Source organism: Rhizophagus irregularis, chromosome 17 (genome assembly GCF_026210795.1).
Source record: "Rhizophagus irregularis chromosome 17, complete sequence".
NCBI classification, from domain to species: Eukaryota; Fungi; Glomeromycota; class Glomeromycetes; order Glomerales; family Glomeraceae; genus Rhizophagus; species Rhizophagus irregularis.
In genome coordinates, this window is record NC_089445.1 from 125,640 (window position 1) to 136,432 (window position 10,793).

A 10,793-nucleotide genomic window follows, 5' to 3' on the forward strand; every position below is an offset into this window, starting at 1 on the left:
TCAGAAAATCTAAGGAATCCGGCTCATTTGATTTGTTTTATTCATCTAATACTATTTTATTATCTCATACTGTAATGGTAGAAAAATGCTTAAAAAAAAAAGAATTAGGTGCAAAGGTCTACTACTCATGGCACAATTAAAACTTTTTCGAAACTACTAGAACCAATTTTATATTTTGGCAATGGGATAAGATTCTGTTAATGAATAGATTTGTTATAGATGTAGTATTTCTATTCTATAGGAATGTATCAATGTCTAGATCACTATGTTATAGTAATTTAAATTTTTGCCGGACATTAAAATATCAAATATATTTATTTATAAAATCAAAAACCATATGTATAAAATACATAGCTTTAATTAAAAATTCTTAATTCTTTTAAAAAATATCTCTTTCAATCATAGTTGCCGTAATAGGATGGTAAAATGACTTATTCTCAATAAAAGTTTTCTTCGCCAAGTCCGATCCTTTCTTGGTATTTTTCAACATTCTAAATAATATAAAAAAAAAAAAAATTTAATAAGAATATTAAACAATATAATGTTTAAAATTTTTGCAGCTTACCTATATATAGGTCTAACGTATTTCATTCTTCCTTGTTGAGTTACAAATTTAGCAACATGAGGGAACATGGGCTCATACTCTGCTAATAAACAGACTTTTTGCCATCTATAACAAACTTCAACATTACGAACAGTAGTGAAATTGTAAGCTTTATCCATTGCAACAATTGATGAATGAGGAAAAGGTGGAAACTCCAATAATCGGTCTAAGAATGCCACTTTTCAGAAAATTTCTTTATATATTAGCTTTTTTCCTGTCATAAAAATTTTCCAATTATTTACTTAATACCTACTCTTTTGTAACGCGATAAATTTCTCGATGTCTGCTGGTGAGAATTCTTCAAAATTTTCATTGTTTCTTGCCAAATTCCATCTGATTCACAAAACTTATTAATAATTAAATCAACCAATTTGAAAAAAAAATTAAAATATTCGAACCTTTCAGCCAATTTATTACATTCTTCTGAAAGCGTTTGGTCAAATTCATTTTTTATTGGTGGCTAAAACAAATGAGAGTAAAATATTAATGTCTTATTTTATAACCAAAGAAAAAAAAATATTTAATTAAAATTACCATTCCCGGAGAATGTAACCAGCCATTCCAATCAATTTTATCCAAAGCATCCTTTTTTGCGGATCCAAAATTTTTTTCCATAAAAGAATATAAGAAATTTTTCCAATCATTTGTGATAATAGATTTACCAGCAAATTCTTCAATATGAGCTTTCATATAAGGTTCAAAAAATTCAGGACCACCAACTATTTGCTGAATATAGTACAAAAAATTAAATCCTTTTTCTATAATAATAATAATAAAATAATTATCATCGTAAACTGCAATTGGTAACTTTTCTCTTAACAAGGAGAAAATCTTACCATATGGAACACGAGAATAAGCATCACCAGGATCTATTCCTTTCAATACAGGTTGTAATGCAGTAAGGGGATTGTCTTCACCAAAATGTTTAACATCCGCCTCTAATTCACTCCATCCAATAATTGAATGAAAATCACTTTCTTTTTCACCATACAAACGACCAATAATTTTTCTTTCAAGAAATTTGGTCCATCCTTCATTGAGCCAAAAATGTTCCTAAGTAATCAATTGTTAATCGTTTATTTTAGTTCTTTTTTTAATTTGAATATCATCCTTATAAATTACCCAATTTGCGGCTGTGACAAGATTTCCTGTCCAACTATGAGCAACTTCATGCGCAACTACACAAACAAGAGATCTATCACCGGCTATTAGCGCGGGAGTAATAAATGTCAAACAGGGATTTTCCATACCACCACTTTTTGTATTAAAAAACAAATAAAATTAGAACGTAAAGAAATTTTAAAAGTTTCTTGAATAATAATAATATTATATAAAGGAAGACATGGGTTATAGATACCCTCCGGAGATGAGATACATTAACTTACAAAGGAAATGAAGCGGGAAGAACCAACAGATCATATTTCTTCCATTCATAAGGAGTCAAAAGTTTTTCTCCTATAGCAATAAATTTTTCAGTATCTTCAAATTCCCATGCAGCGTCTTGTACAATTTCTGGTTCGGCCCACACAGTTGATCTAGGACCAATTTCTTTTCCTGCCAAATTTCCAACTACCAAAGCAATTAAGTAAGAGGGAATTTTAACTTTCTGCTCGAATTTGTAAAGTTTGCTTTTGCCATCACCAATTTTCTCATCCCCGACGCTAATAGCACTCATTAGAGCTCTAAGAGGATGAGGAACTTGAATATTGGCACTGTAGGTTAATTTGAAACATGGTGTATCTTGACATGGCAAAAGAGATCGTGCATGAATCTAAAAAAGTAAAAAAATTTAATTTATAATAAATGTAGATATTCTAATACTCATTATCAATTTAATTCTTACATCTTGGCACTGTGTAAAGAGATAAGGATGCTTCTTTCCAACGGTTTGACTGTAATATTTTTATTTTGGTAAGATCTAAGAGAGAAGGTTCGTAATATTATTTCTGTTGAAATAATAGGTACATTACCTTGGTTCTAACCATTGAGTAGCAGTACCTTGTATCATAGTGTTGTAGGATATTTCCAATTTGAACTTGATTCCAGTAGTAAGAGGTTTTTCAAGCTCAATATGCAAACCAGTCGTTCCAAAACAATCAATTTCATTATTAAGGTGAAACTTTATAGGATTTTAAATAAAAGTGAGTACAACATTCCCAAATAAAAACGCACTAAGCTACGCTTACCTTTAGTTGTCTTCCGTCTTGAGAAACTGACTTAATAATGAGACTTTTTGTATCAAGAATGACTTTGTTAACATTATCAGCTATTGTAATTAAGCTTAACGTAACACTTCCATCAAGAATTTTATGTTCAAAGTCAACTCTTAAATTTAATTCAATATGACTTGTTTGTATTTCGTTGATATTAGATAATGTGCTCGGATCATAATACATTTTTTCTAATAGAATTACTGAAGTTAGTATTTATAAAACCTTGGACAGATTGCCGCCTTTTCATTATTGAAAAATTTTTCAATAACAGGTTGAACAGATTGCCGATCAATGTCTCACGCCTTTTTCCCAATAATTCATCCTAATAATGAAAATAATCTTTTGCAACTTGGCATTATTGAAAAAATTACTATTGTGAGTCCTGACCGCTGGGTCGTTGAAGATCTTAGATAAATCAAATTTCAATATAAATTACCCGTGCTAATACCATCTTAGAAAGGTTCAATTATATAGCCTGATTAACTTGTGACATATTTTAAAAGTTGAAAACAAATTCGCAATATATAAAAACTTATAAATCAATGCAATTTTCTATAGAAATATGAAATTATTATCAGATACATAATGAGAAGTCTAAAAATATTTTATCAAATTATATTATAAATTAAATAATATTATTATTTAGAGTAATTAATTATGTATGTAGAAATCTATTTTAAATTATAATTATGAATTAAATATTATTCCCTCCTTTGTTGCATGGTATTTGATGGTGGATTATATGCCGTAAGTGATGGAGGTCTTGCAAATAAGAAGCTATCATCTCTACAATATGAGTTGGATTTAAAAGTGACTTTTCGAGATTGCCATAATAAATACAAGGCAACAAGATTGTAGGCGAATCATTTTTTGCGAAGATCAGGAATAAAATCATACCACTATAGTAAAATTATGATCTGAGTTTACAATATAATGGTGTGACCCGGATGCCAAAATTTTCACTTGTGTAGGCATCAGCAAATGAAAATGGGCTAAAACAAATTGTAAAACACAAATTAATAATTGAAAATGTCCAAAAATATTTTCTTTCTATTTTTATGTTTCGATTTTCATCTCCATATTTTATTAATGATAGGTAAAAATCCTATAGTATATGCCCATGCTGTTATAAATATTTGTAATTGAGTATATTGAGTATCTTTCGTGAAATGATTAGATGATATCCATAATTTAATGATAACTTAAAATATTTAAAGATATAAATATGGCGGTGAATATTTTAAATTTTTTTTTTAATTCCTAATATAGTTAGATCGTTTGTTAACAAACTGAGATATATAAAGAATAGCCCTGTTCATTTCCGGTCGGTCGCATTTTTCGGTCAGATTTAAGTTAATTTTGATTGTCGAACGCCAAAAAATAACCAACCAAAATTAGATAATCCATAATAGCTTATAGGGCAAAAACACGTAGTTGTTGTTTATGAAAAACACCAATTTTTGTAGATCGGCTTGACCGACCGCTGACCGCATCAGTAACCAATTATTTTGGGGTACAAATTTGCGATCAATCCGGTCCGATCTAGAAATGAACAGGGCTATTTTTTTAGGTTTTTTGGATCGAACTTTTTCTACCAATAAGATTGCTTTATTCCTGACTGATCAAAAAATGCAACCGAAATGACTCTGAAATCCCAAAATATTTTGAGTAACAGCATGATGTTTTTCCTTTTCTGTATGATGTTCTAGAATAAAATGAAATTCTCAGAACCTCCGCCACAATTACAATATTTAGCTACACAGAAACTAAGGTATAGTTTAGGTGTTTTGTAGTTGGGTTTTTTTTCAGCTTCCGCTTTTTTATTCCCCTTTTAATTGATCATATTTCCGGTCCCAGTACATTTTTATTTTCATTTCCTCTAGACTGTCAAATGTTTCTGATCCCCCTTATTTCCACCTTAGTACTACTGCCCGTAGTGGTTTGTGTGTTTGTAATAGGATAGTTTATCTTTGTTGAAAATTTCATTCCATTTATGTATTAAGTTATTATGTAAAAATAAAAAATAAAAATAAATTTACAAAACCCTTTTTTTTAATTAATTATAATAAAAAACGTTTTACCTATATACCGGTAAGAATAGTCAACAAAAAAACTTTTTTTTTTTGTTAGTAACACGCATTTCTTTATTAAATTCGATCATAAAAATGAAATTACAAAGAATTTTAACATCAAAATACATAGTAGTATAAAAATTATACACTATCTACTAACATCATGTTTTATACATGACTGTATTGTGAAAACAAGTTAAAGAACCTAACTACTAAGTATTCTAAGCTATATATATATAAAAAAAAAGACTAGACTATTAGCTTTAATTTTTTTTCTGTCTTCTTTTTTTGTAATTCTTTATTTGCACTCTTCTGCTCTCTAATATTTATCCTTGGAAACAATTTGGGATTTCGGCAATTGACTTATGCCAAAAGGGGGTTTTGATTTTGGCATATAGCCACAGCCAAGTTTAGTATCAATGAATAACTGGAATATTTACCAATGCCCTGAAGGGAAGAGCGCATCAGTGTATATAGAGTATTTATTAGATATTCATAGAATAATAGGTTTATCTTGATATCACCTGCGGTTATACTTAGTTAATTTCTATATAATATTACTAATTGCTATATATAAAATATTTTCAAAAAACAATTTAATCTAATTTATTCTTATTAAAAAAATAACTTTATAAAATTTATTAATTTTTTTAAATACTGTTATATATAATATTATTAATTAAATTACAAATTATATTTATAATTTCTTTAAAAAAGAATGATTTTTCTTCTCTTTGATTAAAGTATTAAAAAAAATGGTACTAGAATTTATATTTTTTGTGTAATTTTTATTTTTTATCATTTTTTATAAAATTCTTACTATTGATTTAAAAACTAAGATTTAAATTATATGAAAATATATAGTTTATTTATATAATCTTAGGTATTAGTTATTTACTAATCTAGTAGTATATAAATAGGTTATCATCCAAAGGATGATGACCCATTTATATACTAAACTAGATCAGTAAATATCATCCTAAATATACTAATTGGTCCGCCAGTTTATAACTGGCAGAAAAAATCCCAAATACCTATTAGTAGCCAGGTGATAAGATATATTATTTGTTTATTTTTTTATTGTTAAATTTTTTATTTTAATTTTCTGGTTTTTTTTTCATTTGATTGAATAAAAGATATGTGGTAATAAAAATTTTTGATAATTATTATAATTATTGGAAGTTATCCTATCAGTAATAAATTACCAGTATAAAGTTCATCGGTATATGTCATACACAATGCCTAACTAAAATCACATGAACAATATAATATGACATCATTTTTAATAGTTAATCAAAATTAGACTATTTATAATTTTATATGTTCCCTTCTTTTAATTGCTCTTCTTTTTTTTCACTATATTAAATATACAATGGAGTATAAAAACTCTAAATAAAAATAATCCTATGATTGAAAGTGATAAAGATGATTTTATATTAGATATTGATGAAGGTAAATATCATAATACTAAATTATTACTAATGTAGAAATTACACTATATTCTGGTATGCAATTTTGGTTGTGAAAAGAATTAGAAACCCACCTTAATATTTACGCTCTTCAAGAAGGTTTTTCTCACAAAAAAAAATAAAGCTTAAATATTATATTGAGCCTACAAGATAACCATCCTGATTTTTTGAGGAGATTAATAATATTTGCAAAAGAATTTTTTAACATCACATATACTTTCAACAGTTTAAAACCAAATAAAACAAATCTTTTTTTTTTTAAGAATATATAGAACAGGTATGGAGTAATTGATTATTTAATAACATGGTATTAAGATTAGGGTGTAGGATTAGGGTTAGGGTTAGGGTGTGAGATTTAATTAAGGTTAGGATTAAGATGTGGAATTAGGATTAGGGTGTGAATTAGAGTTAGAATTTGGTTAAAGTTAAGATTAGAATGTAGAATTGTGTGTGAAATTAGGGTTAGAATTAGGATTTGAAATTAGGGTTAGACTTAGCATGTTTATTGTTTCTAACTTTATTTATTTATTTTTGATTGATAGTTCAACTTGCAAAGATGGATTTCAGGAATATAATTATGAAATTAAACTAATTCTACTCAAAAATTTGATTGAAAATGTGCTATTAGATTCTATTGTAAAAATTTGGCAAATTAAGCCTGAATTATTACCAACACATTCACAGTTCATTATTTATTTATACCAGCGTAGATGTCCGCCAAAACTGTATCAAAGTGAAGAAAAACTACAAAAAATAATTAAGGAAAACAAAGAAAATTAAAGTATTAATATAAATGATAGCACTCTGAAAAAATTATGAAACTGTAGAGGTTTTGTTATAATTTACGAAATTGCAAGATTCTTAGCAATAAAAATTGATGTTATATTATATGTAAATAATTAATTTACTTTATTAGATATTATAAATAAATTTTATTGTATATGCCATATCAATAATAATTCAATCATGTAACCATACTGGAGGTGATATTATCTGCAGTTATAATTAGCAATTTTCTATTATATATTATTTAGAAAAATCAGTAATTTCATCTATTAATAAAACTAGAAATTTTACAATATAAATACAGTCAACTCTCTTTATAGTCACACATTTGGGACAGTCCATATTTGGTGATTATAAAGAGATGTGACTATATAAAAAATTTCTTATATTAGTATATCATAATTCCGGCCAAAAATTAACACAATTTTAGCCAAAATTATACTCAAAACTTTATTGTATCGTAACTCCGCCAATATTAATCGTAGAGAGATGATCTTACCGCCATTCGATTCGTCTTGATGAGACGGTTCTAATGGTATAAACTACATCGAAATTCAATCACTAGATTAATTTCCGAAATTAAAAAAATATTAATGGTTTTTGTGTAATAACTCTGCCAATATTGATCCTAGAAAGACGATCTTACTACCATTCGATTCGTCTTGATGAGAAGAATCTAATGGTATAAGTTACATCGAAATCCAATCACTAGATCAATTTCCGAAATTAAAAAATATTAAATGGTTTTTAAGTAGTAACTCCGTCAATATTGATCACAGAGAGATGAGCTTACCACCATTCGATTCGTCTTGATGAGGCGATTTCAACGAGCTATTAATCGTATTTTTACAATCACTAGGTACTGAGAAATTTAGCAAAATGTTAAATGGCGCAGTAAACGTAAATCAAGAAATATAATAATGCCGATTCTTAACATTTTGTTGAATAACTCATCAGCCAGTAATCACAAAAGGATAAAACTACCAAAAACTAACTCTCTCCCGTTCTGCTCACTTGACAATATTTACGAAAAAATAAAAAATTTTTTCGGAGTTTTTTATTACTTTTTCTTTATAATTTCTTTATTTTAGATAACTACTACGACACTTTACAAATGGGTAAAGATAACAAAAAGAAAAATAACCAGTCTAACAAAGATACTACATCTAAACGTCCTGCCTCTAGCTCTCCAACTGGCAACGTTTCTGGTCAAGGTTCCTCTATCTGTCCGGCCCTTCGAACACTCCACCTTCGACCACCTCTACTAATAAACGTACCAGAGTCAGTGCCTGACGACTCTGTCATGGATGTTGATAAACCTCTCACGCCTCCTGGCCCTGTTGAGACAACTTCCGCTGAGATACCTTCTCAACCCGATACCTCCTCTCTCGATGCTTCGCAACACGCCCCTGCTAACAACAACGATAAAGGCAAAAGCCCTGAAATTACTCCCGCAGTCTCTTTCCCTGAACGTGCTGCCTCTCTGGACGCATCCCAAGCTGCAGTACAATCTCAACCTACACTTTTCTACGCCTCGGCCGCTCCTAATGACGTCGATGGCTTTTGGAATCACTTCGCTTCGAACCGCGACGCGTGCGACGCGGTTGATTGACAACTTTCCTTGTTCTCCTCTTATGGTAGTCGTGCCACGTGTAGTGGATCCAACGATTTGAAGAGGATCATCGTCCACTTCCGAAAAAAGGAAGATCTTGACAACGCCACAGCCTCCCCTATGGATTCTTTGTTTGGCTTGCATTTCCATGCATATGACCCCCAGGCTATTAAGGCTGATGAACACGCGCGTACCCCTGGTGGTTACCGATATCCCCCTTTTTCTAACTGACGCTCTTTTGCGTGGTACCTTTTCTCGTTACGGCAATATTACTCGTTGCCATACCCGTTTATCTAAACTTTATCGTACTGCATACATTATCTTTGAATCTACTGGTGCTTTACAGAACCTCGACTCTACCTGGGGCGTCCTTTGTGGAGGACATTGTTTGCGTATCTGCCCCGCTACTTTCTTTCCTGACCAACGCGCTGAAAGACGCGCTTATGTTGCTTTACTTGCCGGTCTTCTGCGTGGTACTATATCGGTCGATCTTGCTGAAATTGCCGATGAAATTTCCGCTAAATCTATTAATGTTCCCTTCTCTATGAATTCTTACAATCCCAAACCCTACGCCTATTGCCATTTTGCCTCCGAAACTGCTATGGAAAATGCTAAATCTATTTCATGTGCCCTTAAGAAAGTTGGCCTTATCTGGCATTCTCCGGATGAAGTCACTTCTCTTTGTCATCGATGTGGTCGCCCTAATTGTAACCCTGATCGATGTGGTTCTTCATCTAGACCTAATCGCTCTTCTCGCCCTTGGCAATCTAATGATAAATTACGTGCTTTATATAACAAGCATTTACCTCCTTCTCATCCTGCTAAACGACATAACCGTTTTGCCCGCCCTGATAACAAATATGATGGACAAAGCCGTACCAATGCTTCTCGCCATCGCTCTAAATCCAGACTTAATACCCGACAACAATCTCGTTCTCGCTCTCAACATCGCCCATGGAATCGCGACAACCTTAATCACAATAATAATAATCAACGTCGTCATATTCCTGATGCAAAAGAACTTGATTACTATATTGATGGCATGGATGTTGCATATCCTGCTCCTCCTACTATTCTTACTGATTGGAAATCTATTGGTGCTGCTCTTGAAAAAGTAGTTGAAGAATTAGCCCTTCTTACCACACAATTTGCTTCTATGAACAGCCGCATCACTAATTTGGAATCTGCTATGGCTGCTCGTACTCCTATTCCTGAACCTTTTGTCACTAAACCTCCTTCCTACATCCCTTCCTCTATGCAAGGATGGGATGATACAGTGAATCGAACTGATAATAATATCCTCGTTGATGTTAATTCTCCCCTTTGCAATCAACAAGTGGTTTTTCCCCGATTCCTCATTTTGCTCCCATTCCACCTTCCAACGTCGCTCCTTCCTCCCCTATTGATATGGAACAGCGTCTCTCCTCTCTTTCCGATACTGTTGCCTCTTTGGCTGGCTCGATTAAAGAAGGAATCCAACAAAACAACCTCATCTTAGCTCGGCAACAAGGCCAAGCTAATCAATAATTGTTCTCTTTTTCCCCCTTCTTTATTACCGATTTATCAGTGTGTAATAATGATGGACAACAAAAAACATAATTTTTCCCCTCACCCCTCTCCCCTTATCAAATTTGGTCAATTAAATGTTAATGGTTTATGTTCCCCAGTTCGACAACAACATTTGCTTAATTTTTTTCTTCACTCCTCTTTTGGTGCTTTATCTATTAATGATACGCGTCTTTCCCCTTCAAATGCTAAATTTATTTTTAAAAATGAACACTCCCAACATTACTTTAAGTCCTATTGGGCTTGTTCATCTTCTTCTTCTCGCCCTCATGATGGTGTTGGTATTTTGTTACGTAATCCCCTTCATAAACATGTTCAAACAATTGATCCTTGGAACGGTCGACTTCTTAAATTAGATTTGTTCTTTCATCAAACTAAAATATCTATTATTTCTATATATTATCCCCATCTGGTTCTGTTCATCAATCTATTTGCAATGATCTCATTGCCAAACTTCTTTCTTGGCTCGAT

General features: G+C 31.1%; 1 protein-coding gene across 1 annotated transcript; it reads right to left on the reverse strand.

Annotated features, from left to right (window-relative positions):
- Nucleotides 1-288: 288 nt before the first annotated feature.
- Nucleotides 289-3,000, reverse strand: OCT59_008754 (uncharacterized protein; the record flags this gene model as incomplete). The annotated part of the gene is made up of 11 exons (XM_025321974.2): nt 289-491; nt 566-782; nt 858-937; nt 1,003-1,064; nt 1,139-1,362; nt 1,441-1,657; nt 1,727-1,859; nt 1,990-2,375; nt 2,448-2,496; nt 2,575-2,723; nt 2,791-3,000. 11 exons carry the CDS (start codon nt 2,998-3,000, stop codon nt 380-382), a joined length of 1,839 nt encoding a protein of 612 aa, XP_025167482.1. The 3' UTR covers nt 289-379.
- Nucleotides 3,001-10,793: the final 7,793 nt, after the last annotated feature.